Source organism: Pteronotus mesoamericanus, unplaced genomic scaffold, assembly GCF_021234165.1.
Source record: "Pteronotus mesoamericanus isolate MK-2021 breed Mesoamerican mustached bat unplaced genomic scaffold, CSHL_Meso_final scaffold_167, whole genome shotgun sequence".
In the NCBI taxonomy this organism is placed as follows: Eukaryota; Metazoa; Chordata; class Mammalia; order Chiroptera; family Mormoopidae; genus Pteronotus; species Pteronotus mesoamericanus.
Window position 1 is genome coordinate 33,136,516 of NW_026555308.1, and position 27,605 is coordinate 33,164,120.

The window sequence follows — 27,605 nt, forward strand, 5'->3', positions numbered from 1 at the left end:
ATTTCAAAAGGAAAAGGAGTCTCAGTCAAAATATAGACTTTAGATCAGAAATCCCTATATTTAATTCCCAAATAAGTCACTTAATTAGCCATGTGAATTATCTATTTGGACAGCTTTTGAGCCTCAATTTTCTCATCTATAAAATTAAAAACTTGTGTAAAGTTGTGGTAAGGCTTACCTATAATATGTATAATGTATTGTGTTGGCCGAAAAGTCTGAATGGTTTTCTCCGAAAAATAAAAGACAGATTTTTCATTTTCACCAGTGACTCTATTGATCTGGATACTTTGAGTATGTCAGCTGTCTCCCACATGGTAGAACGCTAATTGTTCTTAATTAATGTCTTAATTTGATCACTGTCAACTTCAACCAGTCTACCTAACCATGGAGCATCGTTCAACAAGAAATGTCCAGCATGAACCTTGACAAACCACTTTTGACATGTTCGATCAGTTACAGCACCTTCTCCATACACTGCACAAATCTTTTTTTGTGTTTCAGTTGGATTTTTACCCTTCTTGAAATAATAAAGCATAATATGCTGAAAATGTTGCATTTCTTCCATCTTTAATACTAAAATAGCTACTCAAATATTCACCAATTTTGATTGTCTTTTTTAAAAATGCACTGATATGGCAGCTGTCACAATACAATGTAACAAAAATGTTCTGAATGTAGTTAAAGACAACTAAGTGCTACTAGAGCCATCTTATGGAAAAAAAGCAATTGAACTTTTTGGTCAATCCAATATTTAGCACAGGCTAGGCACTTAGCAGAAGCTCAGTAAATAGTAGGATCTAGATGGAAAGTCTCACAGGCAAATAAAAATAGTCTAGAAAGTAGTAATGAGGCATTCCATTTAAATAAGATTACTATTCTACCAGTTTAGCTTACCAACAGACACAAATTTCTTTTTGAGATATAATTGGCATATTACATTATATTAGTTTCAGGTGTGTAATGTAATAATTCCATATTTGTATATATTGGGAAATGATCACCACAATAAATCTAGTTAGCATCCATTACCCTGCATGGTTACAAATTTTTTCCTAATGATGAGAATTTTTAAGATATACTCTCTTAATAACTTACAAATATATAATACAGTATTATTAACTATAGTTATTGTGCTGTTCAGTACATCCCAGGCTTATTTATTTTATAACTGGACGTCATTATCTTTTGACCACCCTCACCTATTTTGTCCACTCTCATTCCCCATCTCTGGCAACCGCCTATCTGTTCTCTGTACTTATGGGTTCGATTTTTACAAGTTTTATTTAACACAAACTGAATATAAAAGTATCCCATGAAGGATTAAGAATTTAATACAAAATACAAAATAATTAATCTCAGGTATAGAAACAAAAGTAGGTAATATATGGTATAAAATATATTGATTTGACCACAAAGGGCAGAAGTATGGATACTGAAATAGGGAAAAAATAATAAAAGCCTATGACAGAAAATCTTATGACTTAAAGCAAGATGCAATAGTGGGTTTAGAGACAACACAAAAACACTATAGTAAGTTTATTAGTATCATCTGAAAATAATTTCTTTATATCCCAATACCTGGCAAATAAATATGTAAATGCTGTTCAAACCCCAAATACTAATATTTCACATAAAATAATTAAAATCTTTTTATGAATAATACAAATTTCATTTGCAAAATAATTATACTAATAGTTCCCGGATATTTATCATAGCTAGAATCTATTCTTCAATTGAATTCTAAGTTTTAAACTTTTCAATATTAAAGAGAAAAAAATAAATTTTTGTGTGATTTTTAGCTCAATTACAGTTAAAAAAGATAATGGTCATAAGCTGTTGTAAAGTCACTACTAGATATGTTAAAAAATAAGTAATTATCTTTTAATACTACTCTGTAATGATGATTTCAGAGAAATTTAACATTAATACTAATATTAGTACTAACAGACAATAGGTACAAAAATTCCAAAAACTTTACACTTTAATTTGACTTAGACTGTCAAATTAAAAACTGACAACAGCCAACATAGTAACTGTCCAGTGTGAATAAATCAAAATTATACTTATTTTTTGTTGAGATCAGCAAAATATATGGTATATTTTTTGGTGGGTCTCAGAATTTTGATAATTAGTTTATAAGTGCCATGAGATGAAATAGGTTGAAAATCACTGTTCTAGATTCAAATTCCTAACTATCTACTGGATATTGCTATATCATATGCAAGTATCTCAAATTCCACAGATCCAAACAAAACCTATGTTCTACTCTCTCTAACTCTTGCACATCACTCTTCTTCTTGTGGTCACAGATATCTACAAAGTCATGTGAAATCTGGTTGTCAAGTAATGTCAATTCTATTGCCTAAAGGCACTTCATATCCATGTGCTCCTTTCATTATTCATTCAATATTAACTGATACCTATTATATATGTTAAAGGCACTGAAACAAGTTATTTCTCATTTAGACTACTGTACAGGCATATTTTCCAAAGGTAATTATAATTATGTCATATAATATTTATCCTCCTGTTCCTCTTGCCTCTGATCCTCCTAACTCTCTGCTACCAGAACACTCTTGCAAAGCACATGTCACTAGCTACTTTCAAAAACCTGTAATATTTTTAGATACTTAAAAAGAATTAAATTCAAATCCCTTACCATGACTTTAAAGTACTCTTCTAATGCTGCAATATTATTTCCTCATCACCAGATTTACTCCAGCCTCAATGAAGTACTAACCACCATTAGAATCTATCTTACACTTTCTTTGTGCTTTTGCTCATTGTGGTAGATTGGTAAAAATGGCTTTGAGATGGTTTCTAAATGTAGAAATAGGTAACTGGAACATACACACATTGATATTTCTTAGAATTCTTTTTTTTCCCCCCTCCTACATCTACGCCCACCCTTATTGTTAAATCCATCTACTCTTAGGTCAAAAGGCTCCTCTTCAATTAAACTTTGATTCTCCAGAGAGAATTAATGTGACCTTCCCGAAACAACAGGTATTCCTCCTACACCTGGACACTGTTGCAGTGCATCTTCATTTCACCATATGCTCTAAAAGAGTGCATTCAGTTTTATTACTTTTGTGTTCCCTACCATTTCACACAAAGCTGGACTGAAATACATAAAAGTAATAAAAACAATGACCTAGGAAAGGGATATTTCATTTCAGTTAATCCTACTTGTATTCTTACCTGCAGGATCCCAAGTTATATTGTGTGCTATTGATTCCAGAAAAAACTGACCAGTTTTCTGCCATTGACTATGTAATTCCTAAAATTTAAAAAAGAAGGTCATTTATCCGAATTATTTTTAGTATATTTTCTCTGACAAATGTATATGTTCATTATGATTATTGTTAATAAAACATGCAGGCACTTTTTTTTTAGGTATAATTTACCATGCAGTCATCTTTTAAGGAGAAAATGTTCAATCCTGTCCAGAAAAATAAAGAGTCCATGATGGAAAAGATTAGAAAGAGAATATCCATTCCTGGAGGTCCCAAAGTCTGTCTTTAAATTATTTAAACAACCAATAAGTATATGCCACCTTGGACGATATTGTTACTGACCTTAGACCTTTAAGTTACTTTATTATTATTGTTACAAAGATTTAATTTTAAATATATCTATGTCTCTGCTACTTAAGACTTTCTTCCTTTTTAATGCTTTATCCTCACCTGAGATGATTCAGTATGTGTGAAAAGTGAGATTAAGAGATGTTAACACCCATTATAATGTGTAATTTAAGTCTTTTCATTCCTTAAAGGAATAGTTTTCAACTTTTTTTTACCTGAAAACCAGTAAGAAACATATGTTGCACTGTGACCCAGAATATACATAACATACACATAAATGCAATCGTAAGTAATCTACCCTTATTACACATGATGTGTTCTAATATTTTCTATTCTATTTCATTTTCTTTTACATTCATATTGTGGCCTACTAACATGATTTCACTAACCTTTAAGAGACCCATAAACACTCTCTTAATGTAGTGATTCTTATACTTTAGTACAAGAATGCACAGTAGCCTGGATGTTTATTAAAAATTCAGATTTCCAAGACCCATGTCCAAAGGTTTAGCCTCAAAAGGTCAAAGCGGTGCACAGAAATCTGTACTTTAAACCAACACCCCAGATGATTTTGACACAGATGGCCTACAGAATATGCTTTTATAAAACACTGCCTTGCAGGAATGCCTCTCACTCACAATGCACATCAGAACACTCTCTAGAAGTAGACGTACAAGTGCCTAGACACAACTACACACCTACAGATTTAGAATGCCCCAGGGCAGAAACTGGACACATGTATCAACAAATGACTATGAACAATACTTCTTACGAAGAACCACTGCCTTAAAAGAATGTATCAGAATATACAAAGAAGTGAAAATAATATCTTTTTTATGAGGATCTAAAGATTCTCTGAGACTATATCCTGGAATAACAGATTTTGGATGCCTTCGAAGTCTATGATTTTTCCATCTAATCCAGTTTTTCCTTTATTTAACAACCTTTTTTTAACCCTCTCTGGAAGTCTATCTACCAATAAATTAGTCTCTTCTTAATGAATTTTTGACACTATTATATCAAAATATCATGTAACAAGAATAGGTAACTGAAAAATCTCAATTCTACCCTTACTAATATAGGCATTTTAATGTAACACACAGATCTGTTAAAAGTTATTTCATTTAACAAATATATTGAGTATTATTTGAAATACATTGTTCTGAGTGGAACGACCAGTTTTAAAATTTATTTTTAGTATTGTCAGTTACAAATTCATAAGGCCACAAGAACTAGAGCTTCTAATAACGGAGTCATTAAGTAATGTATAAACACAAAAATCAGGGGAGAATTGTGGACTCTCATTCCATAAAATTTAAAAATAAGTATCAATGCAGAGAAAATACTTTTCATTAACACAAGGCAGAAAAAAGAATGCTCACATTTAAGAATCAATAAAGCTGGTTTTACTCCTAGTTCTATGGCTCAATAGCTATTTCGCCTGTCAAATCACATTTCTTTTTGGGCCTCTGCTGCCTTTTTTTTATAAAAAAGGAAGTAAGAGCTGCAAAACTAAGCCAGAGGAAATATGTAAAATACTAACAAGTGAAAAGTGAAAACTATTAAAAGATATATAAAGGCATGACTATTATTAAAACGCTGTTTAATTCTTTACATTTAACAGATTTCTACATAATCTCTGACATCATGTCATCCTTGCAATAGTCCATGCTGAATGAATAAATAGTAACCAATTTCAGAATTGAGCAGAGCCTCATAAAGCTCCTTGCTTAGAATTAAATACTTAAAAAGCAGCAGAGAAACTCCAGTTCTCTGACTCTTAACAAATGCTTTTTGGACCACACTATACTGATCTTCTTTCATATGGTTTAAATTTCTAGTTTAATCTTCAGTGGAAATGGGTAAAATAATCTGGCTTGTCTGTCATATTTAAAAGCATTAAAGCATCCAAGAAATCTACTATATCACTTCAATATTTATAAACTACTGTTTTAACCAGCTTCCAGAACTATTCCTGAATATAATGTCTTTATTGGAAAAAATTCACTGGCCTGTTACCAATTATATTGCATGATATAATAAGTATAAGAAAATAAGTCCTGGAGGTATATTAAGACTGTGCAATTAAAACCTCTAACTTTAAGAAGAAAATACTTATGGCCAAAAAACTACATAAAAGTAGATCACAAAAGTGAATAATAAAATGCCACATATGATTAGAAAATGGTGCTTGCACTAGCAATAACTTTATTATAACTGCCAGACTTAAAGTTGTTGACTCTCAAATATAAAGAAAAAATTTCATAAAAACGTAAAAAATATTTCAAGATAATTCAATGGCACAATTTAATTTAATTCAATTTCAATGAAAGATTTAAACATTCTTAACATGAAAATGGCATTTAACATTTATCTTTAATTACAGTGTATAATTTATACTGATTTATGTAGTGATGACTCTGATTTTTGTACTCTAAAAAAATCACATCTTTTAATATTCAAGATACTTCAGTTCCTAAAAGGAAAATAATAAGTTACTGACCAAATTTTTCTTTTGCTTCTGGAGTTTAACTGGTTCAAAAACAGAGATAATATTTCCATAGGATGCTGCAATCTTTAAAAAAAAAAAGAGAAAAATCATGAATATGTTAACATACTTGTGAATCAAAAAAGCAAAAGAAACGAATAGCATAAAAAAAAAAACCTTAAAATATGCTCACATGTGCAATTTCAGTCACCAATACTTGAGAATGTCAGTTTTAGAGACCACCATGCCTGGATCAGAATCCTAGTACACACCATCACTTACTAACTGTGTAACTAGCAAGTTAATCTTTATTAACTTTAGTTTCTCTATTTATATTTATAATATGTAAATACTACCTTCCTAATAGAATTATTTTGATTATTGAAATAACATTTATAAATTATCTAGTATATCATTATAAGATGCATTGTAAATGTTAATTCTCTTCCTCACAGAAGACTATGTGTTGATGTATTCCTTGTCAAATACAAAATTTGACATGGCTTAAAAACCAGTTTTTGGCTCAGTTGGTTGGAGCACTGTCCCATGTACCAAAGGGTTGCATGTTAGATTCCCGACCAGGGAACATATGTAAGTTGCAGGTTGGGGTACATACAGGAGGCAACCCATGGTATTTCTCCCTCGTAGATACTTCTCTCTTTCTCTTTCTCTCTTTCTCTCTCTCTCTCCCCCTCTCCCTCCCTCTCTCTCTCCCTCTCTCTCGCTCTCTCTCATTCTTTCTCTCTTTCTCCAACCCCTCTTCTTCCCTCTCTAAAATCAATAAGCATGTCCTCGGATGAGTATTAAAAAAAAATCAGTTTTTAGGTTATCAGTCCTCAAAGGTTACAATTCTGTGAGTGTATATTTAACTTTTTAAAAATAAAACTTAGATGTGTTCCTTTGTGAACTAGGGAGTGTGTTTAATATTCCATTTTTTTTTAGTATGTTTAAAATTTACTCTTTAAATCAATGGAGCATAACCCTTGCTGAATTGGTTTTATAAGGTTGCTATTACTAATGTTTGAATGTGTCAGAAATGAAGAACACTGAAATATCAGGAGATAGATAAAGTGAATCAGTGATAAAAATAAGAATATATAATCTACTAAAGGGAGGTAAGGAATGAAGATGTAGCATACATATGTGAAAAAGCTTTCAATGGATACATTAAGTGTTCTGAGGAGTTCTTAGGATATAGAAATCATCACCACTGAGTTGGCCTGGGAGGACTGTTTAGTTTGGGCCTTTAAAGTGTAGGTAGTATTTCTTCAAAGTTAATATTAAATTTTAGAAATAAGGCATAATATGAACACAAGTGTGAGACTAAAAGAGGCACTTTATGTTTGGAGGTGACTGACCACGAGCCAAGCTAAAGTAGCATTCTTTACAACAGAATAAGAAACATGAAGCCAAAAAGGCAGGTTTGAGCCAGTCATACTGGACCCTATGACCAAGGTGAACATGTAGAACTTCCCCAAGGTAATGGTAAGCTAAGAATGTTTTTAAGCAAATGAATACAAGATAAATGCAGATGAATTTTCCAGGAAAATTAATCTAGTAGTACTATAAAGAAAAAACAATAATGATAACATACTGATGCCGATGGTATCAAGCAGCATTTCCTTCTTAAAGGCAAACAGAAGCCCCCACGTACTAGAACCTATAAAATTTTCTTCCTGATACCTAGGAAATCATTTGATTATACTGATACTAGTTAAAAAAAAGTCTTATCAGAATAATTATAAAACCAAATGATTTCTTCATTCCAACATGAACTGTCATGTAATCTAGCCACAAAAAGATAACTCACATTAGAAATTATTAAAATTAGATTTCCAATATTAACTAGCCCTATTCAACAAAATAAACTAACGAACAAAATAAACCACAGCCATGGAAACATTGGAGCAGACTGAAAGTGACCAGAGGGGATGGGGAAAGAGGACAATGGTGGAAAGAAAGGGGAAGGGACTAGACAAAGAACATGTATGAATGACCCATGGACATGGACAACAGAGTGGGAATTGACTGTGGGAGCAGGGGGTGGAGGAGGAATGGGTGGAGGGGGATAAAAGGGTAAAAATTGAGACAGCTGTAATAGAATAAACATGATTTATAAATTTAAAAAACAAGAATAAAAATGTAAAAAAATTATTAAACTTAGATTTCCAATATTAACCAGCCCTATGTGTGTCTAGATGGTATTAATACAAGTGAGGTTTTATACAGTAATGAAGATTACAGAACTATAGAGGTAGGAGATCAAACAAACCTGAAGGAAAAAAAAAGTAATAATTTTTGGCATTCCATAATTAAGATCATTTTTATAATACAGTGAGAATGAAAGGAGTGAACACAAGAAAGATAGCTAGAGATACTCGTACCTATATTAAAAGAAAAGGGACACAGGAATAAAAAAGAGTGGTCAATAACAAGGTAGAGACTACAAGAGTCAAAACTCATTTACCATGAGTTTCTTTAAAGAGGAGGTCCTAAGAAAGAACTTTCCAGACTGGCAGGTCTATTAGAAATTATTAGATTTTTAAAAAAGTATTGGGTCCACTTAGGTTCCTTACACAAAATGCTCTGGTGAAATCATATGGTCAAACAAAATACTGAAATATCTAGCAAAAAAATTAAATAGATTTGTAAAGTTCATCCCAGTTTAGCCTCTAGGAACCCAGTCCTAGGTCTGGCCATCTATTATATTGTACTATATTAAGCTGTATACTATGATGCCTATTAGTTATGACCCTCCCAATTCTGGTTCTATATAGAACTGTATTTAATCTGATAAAGTATCACATACCATTTCTTTCATTGTTGCTATTTTGCTTTCAAGGTTACTTTTTACTTTTCATATGCAAATATAAGTCCAGATAAAAATTTTCATTTTTCTTATAGACTTGCAATAAATTAACAAAAAATTGTAGACTTAAGAGTTTATATTCATTTTAGTACAAAATTTATCCAGAAGTTACAAGGAGATAACTACCTGCTTGCAGACAAAAAGAAAAAAATGACTCTAACAAATGATTTCTCTTCAGTAGTTTATTTGTAAATAGATGGAAAATTATTGTCATTCCTGTCCTTCAATCCAATCAATTTTTAAATAAGAAAGCTTTATACTTGTTATACATAATGAATATTAAAGTTCTCTGCCAACTCATAGAGAATATTATACTTTACTTCAAAACTATGTAAGAATAGAATTCCTGAAAAATCTCAAAGATACGTTAGAGAGAATCAGGGATTTTGTTATCTTCAGCACACGTAGGGAGCCAAAGAAATTTGTAGCCATATTGTCCTTAAAACAGAGCAAGTCTCTAATTCAATAGGAAATGTACCTCAGAAACTATCCTGGCATAAACCATATTCAGAACAAATCTCATTATAGGACTACAAACCTTGCCTTGTTGCATTGAACAGTCTACACATCCTACTTGAATATTTCCATGTTTAGCTCCTGGGATTATTTGTACTCTTTCAAAATCACTTCCCAGTATAACAATGTCACATCCAGATGCATAAGCCTGAAAAAAAAGGGAACAAAATAAAATAAAAATGTTAAAATTGTCAAGAAAATATTTATCATGTAAAATACTAGCATTAAATTTTACATTTTAAAAGATTAATTTTGAATTTTTAAAGAATATGCATTATTTGAGAATATTTCCTTTACCTCTCATATACAGTCCCATCAGCAAATTCAATCAATCCTATCTGCAAAAAAGTACCAACTCTGTTCACTTCTTCCTTCTCCACTGAATGCCACTGTCCCTGTCTAAGCTCATCCCTTTCCTGCACTACTGTTAAAAGACTCTGACTGCTTCCGTTCTTTCTTCCCTTTAATTTCTCTCCAAAGACAAAAGTGATCTTTTAAAAATGTTTATTACACCAAGTAATCTTTCCTGCTTAAATCCCTTCAATAGTTTTTTTGAATGAAATCCCAACTCCTGACCATGGTCAATATCCTAAATGACTGTCCACATTCCCCAAAACCATCTCAAGGTTCTCTTTCTTTCCCTCAATTGGCTCCTGGCCTTATATTGCCCTTCTTTCTGTTTCTGAGACATATTAATCTTTTCCACTTCAAGGTGGTTTATCTAACTTTTATCTGCCTGGTCCTTGTCTAGCTAGTTTCTTTTTAGTATTTAGGTCTCAGCTCTTTACCTACCTCCCCTCAACCACCTCCTTCACCCCACCCCTCTCTCTCTCTCATTCCTTTCTATCACATTACTATTTATTTTTCTGTGTAGCATATATCATAATTTGTAAGTATATTTCTTATTATCCATTTCTACTACTAGGCATTAAGTCCCAAGACAAAAAGGTAGGGTTTGAGTTTATTTTGTTCTCTTCTCTAGTACCCAATTCTAACTGAAGGGCCTGCTTTATAAATGCCTGTGGAATGAATGTATTTAATTTTACAAAGACAGTCACCATAACCAAACAAAATAAAAGGGTATATAGTTCAAGGCTTCTTACCAAGTATTTAATAGCTCTTTTTGAATCTCACAATAAACAGAATTCTTCCAATACTTTTTGTGCTCTTTTCCATACCTTCCTAGGTCACAGGAGTTTCTTCTGTTACACAGTACATGACTGTCCTAAAATTAACATGTTATAGGCCCACATACAGGCTAACACTGATTTAAAAAACATGTATCACAAACTAATTTCCATCCTCTTACATTCTTGAAATTTCAATAATTTTTTATTTTCTCATCACCTCTGCACATACACATATACCTTAATGCAAAAAAAAAATTATGCTTAATATATATATTATGTCTTTAATTCCTACCAAACTCAGAATTGTCCTGTACACAAGCTACTAAAAATATTAAAAAGGGAATTGAGAGAACATACAAATAAATTTGCTCACATTACAGACAAGAAAATGATGCCTAAATAGGTTGACATAACTTCTTAGTGGCAGAGAAGGCTTTAGAACCCTGATCTCTTGATTCCTGAGCTAGTGTTATTTCCAGGGCACTACAGAGACTTCCCTAGTTAATCATGCTTGCCTGGAATTTTCCTAAAAGAAATCAGAGATAATCAAGACTGGTTCCACTACTGTCACATAGTGGAAAAAATTGGCTCAGTAAACAAATTTAAAAAAAAATCTCATGATGGCCTGCTGACCTATACACATGTCCACAATAGGATCATAAGGCTTGTCACAAGACTATTAGCAAGAACAAAAAACTGATTTATTTCAAGAAATTTTTTTATTCATAATACTCTAAATGCATTAATATTTTAAAAACTTTTAAATATTAAATTTTGATAAATACAAGTTATCAGTTTCCCCAAAATATTGTTTTGAATTTTGAATGTTTACAACTTATATTTCCTCCTCATTATATATTAAGTCTTCATAATTTTCCTTTCCTTTTGTTGTACCTGTAATTATTTACCTACTTTCAGATATTGTGCTGTAATTATTTTTGTTAACAGTCACAACTCTCAACTTTCCAGAATTAAGTCTACGTTCTGATGTACCTCACAAAATTACTGTTTAATACAAGTATTAAACATTTGTAGAGTTGAAAAAATGGAAAACTATCTCAGAAATACACTTAGTCCTATGAAGAGGAAGATGCCAACTTATAATTAACCCTTGATCATGCAAAGACGTACCTATTCTGGATTACCCTTGTTCTTTTGCTGCTGCATTATATTATCATTTGACTATTGTCATTCATATTGCCATTTGACTTTTCCTTAGTGACAGTACTACAAGGTACAAAGATGTCTCCTAGTTTTGCTAAACTTTAAATCCAATGAAAATTATTGATCTTCATTTGGAATATCTTTCATTGAATCCTCACTTTCTTCTCCCAGAGTTATAACTCATGTGTGGCAATAAACTAGTAAATGGGGGGAAAATAATATAACCAGCCACACTCCACATTTCACAAGCTGACCATTATGCTTGAGGCTTGTAATAAAGATCCTCTAGTTTTTTCAACTATTGAATTTAAATGCTTAGTTTATTTGATTATATAAGTAGATGTGGAATGCATGAAAAACTCAAACCATATCTGCATTTTATTCCATTTCTTAATCACTGTCAAAAATTTATAACTGTCTCCTTAAAAATCCTGCTGTGCATGTAATACTTGTTGAATAAACTATGATAACCACAATGGAATATTATACAGCTGTAAAAAGAGTAAGGAAGACACCTATGAACTGACAATGGTGCTTTCTAGGAGATATTAAATGGAAAAAAAACCCAAAGTAAAAAAGGGCATATATAATGTATGTTATTGTGTGTGTGTGTGTGTGTGTAAGGAACAACTTAAATAAGAAAACACACAAGTGTATGCTTCTGATTATTACAAAAAGAAACACAGGAAAGATAAAACTAGGCAATATTAAGTTTGTTGCCAACAAAGAGAGTTTGGGAAGGATGGAGTGGAAGGGATACCAGAAAGAATAACATTTCTGAATATAGTTATGACTTTTAAAAACATAAACATCATACATATTCAAAAAATTAAATCCAATTGATGAGAATGAAGGGGCAAGTGAAACAAATGAACTAACTGCATTTCAAATGAATATGAAAGCCACACCTAAAGAAAGAAGGTAGGAACAGCCTAAGTTGCTTATGAACACAGAATTTGACCATATATTTTGTCTTGGGTAGCTAGAAGGAAAAAGCTAGTCTTCCTCCTGTGTTTTTTCTTTAGTCTTCTACTACTACCAAATTCACAAACTTCTGAGTAATGTATGAAGGTTTTAAGCACACCAAGCAATTCTGTGACACCAACTGGGTGTCCTGCAATAGAACTCGGTTCTGTCATTACCTAGAGATAGTGTCAGATCCTACAGGTAAAGAAGAACTCAGTCTTAACTGAGACTGCCCTCCACTTCAGATGCTTATCACAAGTACTAGGACCCCAGATTATCCACAATTTGTCCAACTTCGCTACAAATCAGAGGTTCCCATGACCTTCTCCTTCTTGAACAAGATTATTTGCTAGAACGGTTCACAGAACTCGGAGAAACACTTAGTAACATTTACCAGTTATTAATTGATAAGATAACAGATACAGATAAACAGCCAAATGAAGAGATACAAAGGGCAAGGTCTGGGAGGGTCCCTGGCATAGGAGTTCCTCAGTCCCTGTGGAGTTGGGCCCTTCTGGTACATTGATGTGTTCACCAAACTGAAAGTTTCCCAAACTCCATACTGTTGGAATTTTATGGAGATTTCCTCATGTAGGCATGATCAATTATTAACTCCATTTCAGTCTCTATCCTTTCTGGAAATTGGGGGGTGGGATTGAAAATTACAAGTTTCTAATCATGGCTTGGTCTTTTTGATGACCTGCCACCATCCGGGGAGCATCCAGGAGCCCACCCATTTCCCTCATTAGAACAAAAGATCACCTAATTTACAATGGTTTCAGAAGCTCTGTGACAGAAACAGGAGAGGATAGCTGGTGGCAGTGGCACAGAGACTGATACATATATTTTCTATTACCTCTCAGGCTGGGTAGGGTGAAGAAATACAAATTCTGAACTCCTTTTCTAATTTGTTAAATTGTACTGGTACAAATGATGCAATTTTAAAACTTTTTTATATGTGTTATGGAAATGAGCCACAATTCTCACTGTATAAGAACAAAGATATGAAACGGGAGAATAAACAATACAGTTATGTAAGGCTGGACAAGAACTGAAAATACTGATATAAAATCATGGCTTCCAAAATATACATACAGTAAGTTCTTAACATCATTAATAGGCTCTGGGACTTTATGTGAAACTACATATAACAAAACCATTTTTGTTACAGGTTAGTTAACTTAAACAAGAGTTATATTCCTATGGCATTTCATTGACATTACACCCAAATGGCATTGAATGAAATGACATTATTCAAGGACCTGCTGTATTTTTCTGTATACATGCCAATATATGTTTGTACATGTATATATTATGTGTGTATGCTATATACATATACATGTATATGTTTATTAATTCTGTCCAAAGAAAAGGCCAGTAGCAATGAGATCAAGCACCTTGATCTGGGATTCTTTCTTTTTTTTTAATTGTTGTTCAGTTACAGTTGTCCCCATTTCTCCTCCCCACTCCCATTGCTCTGCTTTGCCCTGTCCAGCTCCTGCTCCTAAAGATACTGTCCTTGAACATGGGTCCTTTGTACAGGGTTCCTTGACTTGACCCTTCTCCTTCTTTACCTTATCCTCTTCCCTCCTCCCCTTTGGCCACTGTCAGTTTGTTCCTTATTTCCACGTCTCTGGGTTTTTTGGGGTTTTTTTGCTTGCTTGTTTGTTCTGTTGATCAGGTTCCGTTTATAGGTGAGATCATATGGTATTTGAATTTCACCACCTGGCTTATTTCACTTAGCATAATACTTTCCAGTTTGATCCATGCTCTCGCAAAGGGTAGGAGTTCCTTCTTTCTGCTGCATAGTATTCCATTGTGTAAATGTACGACAGTTTATTGATCCAGTCATTTACTGATGGGCACTTAGGATGTTTCTAACACTTGGCTATTGTAAATATGCTGCTATGAACACTGGGGTGTATAGGTTCTTTTAAATTGGTGTTTCAGGATTCTTAGGGTAAAATCCCAGCAGTGGATTAGCTGGGTCAAAAGGCAGTTCCATTTTTAGTTTTCTGAGGATATACCAAACTGTTTTCCACAGTGGCTCTGCACCAGTTTGCATTACCACCAACAACTGTACTAGCGTTCTCTTTTCTCCACAACCTCATCAGCACTTGTTTCTTGATTTGTTAATGATGGCCATTTTGACTGGTATGAAGTAGTATCTCATTGTGGTTTTAATTTACATCTCTCTGATGGCTAGTGATGTTGAACATCCTTTCATATGTCTATGGGCCCTCTGTGTGTCCTCCTTGGAGAAGTACCTGTAGAAGGCTTTTGCCCATTTTTTAATTGGATTATTTGTCTTTCTGGCGTGGAGCTGTTGTGAATTCTTTATATATTTTGGAGATCGAACCCTTGTCCAAGGTATCACTGGAAAATATATTTTCCCATATGGTTGGTTCCCTTTTTATTTTGCTGATGTGTTCTATAGCTGTGCAGAAGCTTTTTAATTTGATGTAGTCGCATTTGTTTATTCTTTCCTTTATATACCTTTCCCTAGGGGACATACCGGTGAAAATATTGCTGCATAGGATATCTGAAATTTTTCTGCCTGTGTTCTTTTCTAGGGCTTTTATTGTGTCACAATTTTTATTTAAGTCTTTTATCCCTCTTGAGTTTATTTGGGTTTATGGTGTAAGTTGGTGGTCTAATTTCATTCTTTTGCATGTACCTCTCCAGATTTCCAAACAACATTTGTTGAAGAAACTATTTTTACTATACTCTATGCTCCTGTCCCCTTTGTTAAATATTAATTGATCATAGAGACTTGGGTTTATTTCTGGGCTCTCTACTTTGTTCCATTGATCTATGTGTCTGTTCTTCTAGAGTACCATATTGTTTTGATTACAATGGCCTTGTAATATAGTTTGATTTCAGGTATTGTGATCCCTCCTGCTTTGTTCTTTTTCAAAATTGCTGAGGTTATTTGGAGTCATTATGGTTCCATACAAATTTTTTAAATATTTGTTCTGTATATGTGAAATACATCATTGATATTTTAATAGGGATTGCATTGAATGTATAAATTGCTTTGGATAGTAGGGTCATTTTAATGATGTTAATTCTTCCAATCCATGAACATGTTATATGTTTCCATTTATTTGTGTTTTCCTTAGTTCCTTTCTTCAGTGTTCTGTAGTTTTCTGAGTACAGGTCTTTTACCTCCTTGGTTAAGTTTATTTCTAGCTACTTTATTTTTCTTGTTGCTATAGTAAATGGGATATTTTTCCCAATTTCTGATATTTAATTGTTGGTACACAAAAACGCCTTTGATTTCTGAATATTGACTTTGTATCCCACCATTTTGCCAAATTCACTTATTAGGTCTAGTAGTTTTTTGGTGGAGTCTATAGAGTTTCCTGTGTATATGATAACGTCATCTGCAAACAGTGACAGTTTTACTTCCTCCTTTCCAGATTGGAAGACTTTTACTTCTTCTTGTCTGATTGCTGTGACTAGAACTTCCAATACTATGTTGAGTAGAAGTGGTGAAAGCAGACACCCTTGTCTTGTGCCTCATCTTGGCGGAAAGTTTTTAGTCTTTGCCCGCTGAGTATGATGTTGGCTGTAGGTTTCTCATATGTGGACTTTATTATGCTGAGGTATGCTCCCTCTACTCCCACTTTGCTGAGTGTTTTTATCATAAATGGGTGCTGTACTTTATCAATTGCTTTTTCTGCATCTATTGATATGATCATGCAATTTTTGCCTTTCCTTTTATTTATGTGATGTATTATGTTTATTGATTTGTGAATATTGTACCATCCTTGCATTCCTGGGATGAATCACACTTGATCATGGTGGATGATCTTTTTAATGTACTGCTGGATCTGGTTTGCCAATATATTGTTGAGGATTTTAGCATCTATGTTCATCAACAATACTGGCCTGTAGTTTTCTTTCTTTGTTTTGTCTTTATCTGGTTTTGGAATTAGGATGACTCTGGCCTCGTAAAAAGAGTTTGGGAGTCTTCCCTCTTCCTGGATTTTTCTGGATAGTTTGAGTAGGACAAGGGTTAGCTGTTTGTTATGTGTTTTGTAAAATTCTCCTGTGTGGCCATCTGTTCCAGGTCTTTAGTGTCCAAGAGTTTTTTTATTACTACTTCAGTTTCACTAGCTGTCATTGGTCTGTTCAAGTTTTATATTTCTTCTTGATTCAGTTCTGGAAGATTATATGTTTCTAGAAATTTGTCCATTTTGCCCAGGTTGTCCAATTTCTTGGCATATAGTTGTTCGTAGTAATTTCTTACACTCCTCTGTATTTCTGTGGTATAGGTGGTAATTTCTTCTCTTTCATTTCTGATTTTATTTTTGGGGGTCTTCTCTCTTTTTTCCTCATGACTCTAGTTAAACACTTACAAATTTTGTTTATCTTTTCTCTAAGTCATTTAATTCTACTCTGATCTTGATTATTTCCTTTCTTCTACTCACTCTGGGCTTCGTTTCTTGCTGTTCCTCTAGTTCTTGTAGATGTATGGTTAGGTTGTTTATTTGAAATGTTTCTATCTTTTTTAGGTAGGCCTGTATTTCTATGAATGTCCTTCTCAGGACTGACTTAGCTATGTCCCATAGGTTTTGGGCTATTGTGTGTTCATTTTTATTTGTTTCCAAAAACTTTATTTCTTCCTTGATCTCTTTGTTAACCCACTCATTGTCTAATGACATGTTATTCAGTCTCCATGAATTTGACTGTTTTTGAATTTTTTCTTTTAGGTTGGTTTGTAGTTTCAAGCCACTGTGATCTGAGAAAATGCTTGACCCAATTTCAATTTTCTTGAATTTGTTGAGGCTTCTTTTGTGTCCTATCATGTGGTCTATCTTTGAGAATGTTCCATGTGCATTTGAAATGAATGTATACTTTGCTTCTTTGGGGTGAAAGGTACTATATATATCAGTTAATTCCATTTGATCTAGGGTGTTCTTCAGTGCCACAATATCCTTGATTTTTGTTTGGGAGATCTGTCCATTGTTGACACTGGGGTGCTAAAATCCCCTACTATAAATGTGTTACTGTCTATATCTTTCTTGAAGTCTTCCAAGTTTTTCCCTATATATTTGGGAGCTCTTAGGTTGGGTGCATATATATTTATAATGTTTAAGTCTTCCTGATGAAATCTTCCCTTCAGTATTATGAAATGCCCTTCTCTGTCTCTTTTTATGGCCTCTGTTTTGAAATCTATTTTGTCTGATATAAGTACTGTTACGCAGGCTTTTCTTTTTTCCTGTTCATTTGCTTGGAATATTTGCTTTCCAACCCTTCACTTTCAGGCTGTTAGGGGTTTTCTTTTTTTTGTTGTTGTTCTGAGGTGGGTCTCTTGTAGGTAGCGTATATGCAGGTCATGTTTTCTTATCCACTCAGCTACCTTGTCTTTTTCTTGGAGCATTTAATCCATTTATATTTAAGGTTATTATTGATAGGTACTTAGTCATTGCCATTTTCCCCCATTGTACCTGTGTTCCTTTCTTGCTCACTCTTTTTCTTCATCTTCTTAAAGCAGTCCTTTTAGCATATCTTACAGTGCTGGATTGATAGAGGTGTATTCTTTTAGACTTCTTTTGTCTGAGAAACTTCTATTTTTGCCTTCCATTTTAAATGAGAGCCTTGCTGCATATAGTAGTCTTGGCTGTAGGCCTTTGCTTTTCATTACTTGGAATATTTCTTGCCATTTCCTTCTGGCTTCTACTGTTTCTGTTGAGAAATCAGCAACTAACCTTATCAGAGCTCCCTTGTATGTTACTAGCTATTTCTCCCTTGCTGCCTTTAAGATTCTTTCTTTACCTCTGAATTTTGTCATTTTCATTAAGATGTATCTTGAAGTGGGCCTTTTTGGGTTCATCTTGATTGGGAACCTCTGTGCTTCCTGGACTTGCATGACCTTTTCTCTCATCAAGTTAGGAAGTTTTCTCTCATTACTATTTCAGACAGGTTTTCTATCCTTTGCTCCTCTTTTTCTCCTTCTGGTATTCCTATTATACAGATATTATTACGTTTTGTGTTGTCCTGCAGCTCCCTTAACTCCTCTTCAGTCTTTTTGAGTCTTTTCCCATTTTTTTGCTCTGGGAACTTCTTTTCTACCTTTTTCTCCAGCTTGCTAATTTGATCCTCTGCTTCATCTAACCTCTTTTTAATTCCTTCTCCTGTGTTCTTCATTTCAGATATTGCATTTTTCATTCCCTCCTGTCTCTTATTAATAGTTTCTATGTCCTTTTTCATGCTGGTGTAGTTCTAGTTCTCAGTAAGTTCCTTGAAGCTTCCCTGGAGTTCTCGGAAGTTCTCATGGAGCTCCTTGAGCATCTTTATAACCATTATTTTGAACTTGATGTCTGATAGTTTGGTTGCCTCAATTTTAGTTATCAGTCTTTCTGCATATTCCTCCTTTCCCTTTAATTTGGGGTTGTTTCTTTGTATCACCATTGTAGGTGACTCTTCTTGTTTTTTCTCTGCTTGTTAGATTTATCTACTTTGACTCCCGGTCTTCATGGTGTGATCTTCTGTGGTAGGAGATCTCTGGGATTCAGTGGTGCAATCCTCCTGATCACCTGTGCCTGATGCTCTAACGCTGCCCTTTATGCCTTTTCTGTGGTTGTAATTGGATTTCAGTTGTTGTTGAGTCATTCTTTGGTGGATTTGTCCCTGTGGCAGACTGACTGAAAGTCACTCTACTCTCCATGTCTTGTATATTGGTGTACAGGTGCTGCCAGAACAAACACCAAATGGTCCAGGACACAGACCCACACACGCAAAGATATCCTTCACCCACAATTACACTATCAACAGCCAATGCACCAATATTAATAAAGGTGAAAAGAGATTAAAACTATTATAAGGAAAAACAAATAAGATGACTAGCTGAAAGAAAGGAGATTTTGTGAGGGTAGAAGGAGGGGCAATAATATAAGTTGGGAATAGAGACAAGGCAAAGGGGGAAAGAAAATAAAATTTACTTCATAACAAAAAAGGGAGGGTAGAAGGTGAAATGAAGTAAGATAAGGGAAAGTGTGTAGTATTAGGTTAAATTGAAATTTAAAGAATATATATATGTGCATATATCTAGTGAGAGATAAAACAGAAACCACTACAAATAATACATCTAATATATAATATATATTTATAATATGGCTCTAATTGCAGAAAAATCTCCACCACAGAGATATCAACAACCAATGAGCTAAGATTTATATAGGTGGAATGGGAATAAGAGGACATAAAGAAAGAAAAGAAGAGCCTAAGACATGTCTAGAGAAAAGAGAAGTTATTTTGAGAGGATAAAGGAAGAAGGGAACAAAGAGTGTGGGATGAAAACGGGGCAAAGTCAGGGGAAAATTAACATTTAAAACAACAAAGGGCAGGAGGAAGGCAAAATGGAGTAGCAGAGGGCAACAGTGAAATTTGAGATTTGAAATACAAACATACTCATTACCTAGAAATAAGATTGAAGAACTGTAACAACAATCACCTTATTCACTACTTATAAGCAAAGATTGATAAAGGTGGAGAGAGAACACAGTTACTTAAGAGCATGAAAAAGAATGTTAGATGACCAATAACAGGAAAAATGGTTTTGAGAGGCTGAAGAGGGGAGGAAAAGTAAGAGTGTAGAATAGAAACAATTTGTAGCCAGAGGGAAAACAAAATTTAAAACAAAAATAAGAGGAAAGAAGGTGAAATGGGGTAAAAGAAGGGAGGAGCAACATATGAGATTTGAAATAAACAATAATATAAAATCTAGTGACTTAATATACACAAACTGGAAGGACAAGAAATGAATGTTAAAATACCATGCAGGAGAGAAAACATGGCACATCATGGAAACCAAGGTGGTTTTCATCTCAGTAGCATCTCATTTTTACCACTGTTTTTTTCTTTTTGGATCCACCTCTGGTGATGTCTGGTGGTGTCCCAGTCTGGCTTTAGGCAGCCTGTTCAAGACTACCAAGGATCTACTGTCTGTGGCTGACTCCTTCAGTTGTTAATCTAATCACTCTGTAATCAGCAGTCAGGCTTAAACTCCACAGGGTGGGGCAGAGTAACTCCTGTGGGTGGGGCTATTGCTTCCCCTTAATAGGACTGGAGTGGTCTGCCTGAGCAAGATGGCTCCTGCAGTATGGAAGATGACTCAGCACCAGGGTTCTGGCACCTGCTCTCTCAGTTCTCTCCCTAAAGCCGCTGGCCCCATTTTCTCCTCAAGTGTCTCTATTCCTATCTACCTTCCCGTTGCTGGAGCTCAGGGTTAGTGGCTGCAAATGAAAACTTATGGATTGGCCCTTTAAAAGGCTCTCTGTGTCTCCAGCTTTCTGTCCCTGGCAGAGAGAAACCATGTCATTTTTCGCAGATGGATATTTTCTGGTTATTTTTCAGGCTCTGGTGCTGTAGGTTGGGGAACCCAGCATGTGGTTTAGAACCCATACTTCTCAGGGGGATCCCTCCAGCCATTGAAATATTCCTCTGGTACTTCAGCTGCTGCCTGTGAGAGCTGAGCCAGCTCTCTCATGTCTCCTCCACACTCTGTACCAGTCAAGTCATAGTGAAGCTGTTTCCTTGGTCTGTCTATGGTTATGAGACTTCTCTCCTGCTATTCTTCAGTTGCTTATCCCGGATGATTTCTCCACAATTTTTTTTCTAAGTTCAGATTGGTCCTGGGAAGTTAGTATAGCTTCCACTCACTCCTCTGCCATCTTGGATCTCCTGTTGATCTTCGTTTCTAATATCATTCCCACTAAAAGAAATCGGGGATTCTCAAAAAAAAAGAAAAAAGGCTAATTACAGGGCTGAGGTAGTGAAGTTATAATGAAAGCCCAAAACACCTTGTTCTGCCAGAAAGACAGAAGTATTTAAAAAAAAAAAAAAAAGACTGGATAAAAGTCATCATCAATGGATGCTCAATCCAGGGGAAATTTTTGATGAGAATGAGAATATCTTCTGTATGGTCATGAAGTATCTTTCACTTACTGCTTATTATTATTGGGGGAAACCAAACCAGTTTTACAATGGAAACATTGGGCAATACCTTGATGGGTCATAAAAATTACTATCATTAATGATAGATATCATGTGCCTCCAAATGTGATACCCAGAGAAGGACACAACATCATTTATACATAATTTTTGGCAAAAATGAATAATCTCATTCTAATTAAGAGGAACCATCAGACAAATGCAAAATAAGAAAAGGATTTTTTGTTTTAAAAGGGAGAAGGAGTTAATATATTCTTCAAATGTCAATGTGAAAATGAAATTTTAAAAAGGAACAGAAAAACAATGCTAAAGACATGATAACTAAATGTAATACCTGCCATGGACTAAATCCTGAACTAGAAGAGGTAAAAATGCTGTAGAGGACACTGTTATATCAACTAACAGAACCAGGATATGAATAATACATTAAATAAAAGTAGCATATCAATATAAATTTATGAAGTTGATAACTATACTGGGGTTATGTAGAATAATACCTGCATTATGAAATACAAACTAAATCAGTTAGGATGAAGAGTCGTGATGTATGTAACTTACCCTCAAACGGTTCAGAAAAAAAATTTGTAGGAATAAATACACATACGGTGTGCACAAATGATAAAGAAAATAGGGTTAAATTATTATCAATAGTCAATCTAGGTAATGAGAATATGGAGTTCCTTGTACTATTTTTATTTTATTTTCTAGGCATGAAATTATTTCAAAATAGTTATTTCCCATGTAGTAATGAAAACATCTAAAACCTAAATAATTATTTCCAAAAAAATTAAAACATACTTCTATCTTCCTGAAACCATAGTCATCTGAGCCTATTTTTTTTCCCTGACATTATGCTTCAAGGCCAATGCTTTTTGCTAGTATCCCATTTAACCCTCCTAACAAATCTTAAGTATATATTCAACAGGAATGTATCCAAATGCGCCCTAAGAGACATGTACAAGAACGTTCATATCTATTCATAAAAGCCTCAAAGTAGGACCAGCTCAAATATCCATCAACAATGCAATGTACAAAGTAAATTATAGTATAATCATACAATGGAATACTAAAGCAATGGTTCTCAAGTTTTGTGGTCTCAGGAATCCTTTGCGCTCTTAAGAAAGTATTGAGGGTAACCATCCTCTGTTACCCCTACACAAAAGCTTTAGTTTATGTGGGTTATTACTATTAATATTTACTTTTTTTAGAAATTAAAACAGAAAATATAATATACCAACTGCATCGGTAATCTCAACCTCCCAACAAATAAAAACCCAGGACCAAATAACTTCATCAGTGAATTCTACCAAACATTTAAAGAAGAATGCCAATCTTCCTCAAGCCCTTCCCAAAAACTGAAGAAGAGGGGATACTTCCAAGTTTATTTTACAAGATCAACATTACCCTGATACCAAGGCAAGACAAGGATAATACAAGAAAATTTCCTACCAATATCCCTGATAAACAAAGATGCAAAAATCAAGATACTAACAAACTGATTGCAAAAGCACATTAAAAAGTTCATATACCATAATCAACTGGAATTAATCCCTGGGATACAAGAATCCCGGGATACAAGAATCCTGGGATAAAGGCATACATGACAGGCCATGTATAACAAGCTTTCACAATTGGGTAAGATTGTGAAGCCTTTCTTCTAATATCAAAAACAAGAGACATGTGCCTACTCTCAACACTTCTATGCAACATATTACTAGAAATCCTAGACAGAGAATTAGGCAAGAAAAAGAAATAAAAGACATTCAAATTCAAAGATGTAAAATTGTGCCTGTTTGCATATAACAAGATATTATATAAAGAAAACTCTAAAGACTCCACCAAAAAACTGTTAGAATAACTGAATTTGGCAAAGTTGCAAGATACGAAATCAATGTACAAAAATCAGTTTCATTTTTATATACTAACAACAAACTATTCAAAAAAAATTTCCAAATAATCCAGTTCATTATAGCATCAAAACAATAAAATACTTAAGAATAAATTTAACTAAGGTGAAAGAACACTGAAAACTGTAAGACACTGATTAAAGAGACTGAAGATGACACAAATAAATAGATATTTCGTGCTCATGGATCGGAAGAATATTTTAAAATGTCTCTTATCCAAAGCAATCTACATATTGAACTTAATCTCCAGTGAAATTCCAATAGCATTTTTCAAAAAAGAAATATCCTAAAATTCATATGGAACCACAAAAGATCCCAAATAGCCAGAGCAATCTCGAGCAAGAACTAAGTTAGAGCCATACACTACTTGATTTCAAATAATATTACAAAACTATAATAAAACAGTACAGAACTGGCATAAAAATAAACACACAGAATAAAGAAACAGAATCATGAGCCCATTCATAAACCCAAGCATATATAACCAACTAATCTTTAACCAAGTCACCAAGAATACATCATGGGGAAAGGATAGTTTCTTTAATAAATGGTGCTGGGAAAACTGGACAGCCATATGCAAGAATGAAACTGGACTCTTATCTTACATCATACATAAAAATCAACTAAAAATAAATGTGTGAACATACTAACTGCAACTATAAAACTCCTAGAAGAAAACATAGGCAACAAGTTCCCTGACGTTGTTCTTAGTGATGATTTTTGTTTATTTGACCCCAAAAGGAAAGCAAAAGCAAAAACAAGTGAGACTACATCAAACTAAAACCTTCTACACAGCAAAAGGAATCATCATACCTGATAGGAGTTAATATTCAAAATAACTATGGAATTCACACAACTCAAGAGCAAAAAACAAAACAAACAATCCAATTTAAAAAAAGGGCTAAGGATTTCAATAGAAATTGTTCCAAAGAAGATATTCAAATGGCCAATAGGTACATCAAAAAATATTCAACACCTCTAATCATAAGGGAAACATAAATCAAAACCACAAAGAGCTATGACCTCATCTGTTCAAATGGTTATCATCAAAAAACAAGAGAAAACAAGTTTTGGTGAAGATGTGGAGAAAAGGGAACCCCTGTGCCCTCTTGGTGGAAATGTATATTGGGATAGCCTCTACGAAACACAGTTCTTCAAAAAATGAAAAAATAAAATTATCATATGGTCCAGCAATTCTCCTTCTGGGTATGCACACAAAGATGATGAAATCACTATCTAGAAGAGATATCTGCACTACCATATTCATTGCATAATTACTCTGAATAGCCAAGACAGAGAAATAATTGAAGTGTCCTAAAGGATGCATGGATATATACAATGAAATATGATTTGGCCATAAAAAGGAAATCCTGTCATTTGTGACAACTTTGAAGACACTGTGCTAAGTGAAGCAAGTCAGACAGAGAAAGACAAATGCTATATGTATATATTCAACTTACAGGTGGAATCTAAAAACATTGTACTATTAGGAACAGAGAGCAGAATGGTGGTTGCCAGGGGGGTGAGGGGTGGGGGAAATAGGACACACTGGTCAAAGTGGACAAACTTTCAGTTATAAAATGAGTAAGTTCCAGGGACCTCAGGTAGAGAATGGTGACTACAGTTAATACTGTATTGTATACTTGAAAATTGCTATGAGAGTAAACCTTTAATATTCTCACCATACCAACAACACAATGTTAATTGTGCGAGGTAAAGGATGTGTTAATTAACCTTATTGTGGTGAACATTTCATTACATACATATATATTAAAAAATCATCACATTGTATACCTTAAACTTACATAATGATTTATGTCAATTATATATCAATAAAACTGGGAAAAAAAGAGAGATAAGTCTGTACAGATGATCCAAACTGGGTATCATCCAAAATCACTTGAAATAGGTATACTTTGTTACAGGTAGCTCTAATAATTATTAAAATTAATTCAAGTCTCTACAGTTTATACAACATGATGTGGTAATAAGGAAGTACGCACTCACACATGCACACATACACACACACAAAAAGGAAAAACCTTTCATTTAAAATGGACTGCACATGATTTTAAAATAATTTGCCACTAAATTCTTCAATAAAAATCAACATCTACCTGGTTTTAAAGAAAAACCTAAGATGTAGAACAATAAATATTTCTAGAACAAAATCTATACTAGTTTTACAGATTTTTCTAAAATTAATTATTCTCAAAAACTCACTTCAAGGTGCCCTGGCTATATTCTGGAAGGTTATCAAAACTGTAAGAAGAGCACTGGTTTATCAAATAAATTGTCATGCTACTTCCTCTTCAAAATTAATATGCATCTACTACAATTGGTACATTAGCTGCTCCTGATTGTAATCAGAGCAATCTGTGACTAACCAAAGAAAATTAAATTGACAAATGAAAATCTTTACTATTATGCAGATGTAACATTAGATTTACTAACTTTGAGACTAAATGGAATGAACAGGGAGAACTGATTTCATATGTGTGTTATCAAGCATACAATAGAAATATGATTTTTAACTTTAAATTTTGGCAGACAACCTTCTGGAATATTCTAAATTTCAAAAACTATCCAAGACTATAACAGTCAGTATTCTAATTTGGAAATCCTGGGATTTCTGTAAAACAATTAGATTTCCTCTTTTTACCAACCCTACCAGATAAATATTCCAAAGAATTTCTTCCTGGTATATTTCCTCGATAAATGACTTATATTTGGTATATTGTAATTAACATTATTCTCACTTTTAAAAACAATGTTAAGAATTAGTATTACTTCAATAATCTTAAAGGCATTTTAATTCTATTTAAAACATAGTATTTTAAAACAGGCCAAATTTTTAAAACAAAGTCTAATATTCCTAATGGCATAGGAATACCACAAAAATCTATTTTTCCAGGTGTAAATGGTATTAAACTTTCCCCTCCTGTATTCTTCCCACCCACGAAGATACACATTACCCCTGAAAAAAAAAAAAAAAAAAGAACCTTTCCATCCTCCCACCTTTAATAGATTCTCTAGAGCAGCGATTTTCAACTGGTGTGCCACAATAATTTTTTAAAACGTGCAATACCTGACTATTTAGTCAGGGGCATTGACCTCTTTTCCTTTAGATTGTCAAATAAAGAAATGCCAACAGCTCAAACAATAGTCATCCCGTGTGAATGCCCTATACTGAACCATAAATACATCAGTCATATAATAGAGCTGCAATATATTGGTCACATTGTATAATAAGGTTGCATCTGATTAGTTAATTTTTGGTACCAGAAATCCTGATATATAAGCATAGGCACCTCAATTTTTAAAGTCACTCTGGAGCAAAAAGGGTAGATAATTACTGCTACTACTACTTCTACTATTACTTCTACTACTACTATTATTAGTATTGTAAATCAATAAAAATTATACTTATTTTTTGTCGGAGCATGCAAAAAATTTATTTTTTGGTGTGCCACCAAATTTTACTAATTAATTTATGTGTGCCATGAGATGAAAAATATTGAAAATCACTGCTCTTGAGTGAACAAAAGTTAAACTAAAGGATGCTTACTATGACAGAAAGTAGAGGAAGAAGAATGCTAATTAGGCCTCAGTTCTCTACCAACAGACAGACAGTCGCAGTCAGTCTCTTGACTTCTAATCTGGGTCCCCTTGGCTGGGAACACTGGGTTTTCTAATCCAAAAGGGAGCCTGGACCTATAACATGTTTACTTTCCCTCCTATAGTAAAGATGTTTAAATTCCATACTAGACACAGGAAGTCAAATAGTAAAACAATCTGTCTCTTAGAAATTATCTGCCTTTCCATTTCATTCAAAAACAGTTTCAACACTAAGTATGAATAAATTACAAAATGAAAAGAAAAAGAAATTTAAAAAGTTTACCCTTTTACCTGCCCTGGATATAATACATAACTACAAGGGACTAGACTAGAAATCAAATCTGGGTAATGACTCTAGTGTTAGGTTTCATCAGTACTTCAATCGCTGTTCTAAATACTCAC

At 33.7% G+C, this 27,605-nt stretch overlaps 1 protein-coding gene across 8 annotated transcripts in view; it reads right to left on the reverse strand.

Annotated features, from left to right (window-relative positions):
* DMXL1 (Dmx like 1) overlaps nucleotides 1-27,605 on the reverse strand; it is a 152,681-nt gene that overhangs the window by 122,011 nt on the left and 3,065 nt on the right. For all 8 annotated transcript variants that reach the window (XM_054589917.1, XM_054589921.1, XM_054589919.1 and 5 more), the window contains exons 2-4: nucleotides 9,480-9,605; nucleotides 6,088-6,159; nucleotides 3,202-3,280 (exon numbers count right to left, since the gene is read on the reverse strand). In XM_054589917.1, the coding sequence (XP_054445892.1) occupies nucleotides 3,202-3,280; nucleotides 6,088-6,159; nucleotides 9,480-9,605 (277 nt within the window). The remainder of the gene's footprint in view (nucleotides 1-3,201; nucleotides 3,281-6,087; nucleotides 6,160-9,479; nucleotides 9,606-27,605) is intronic.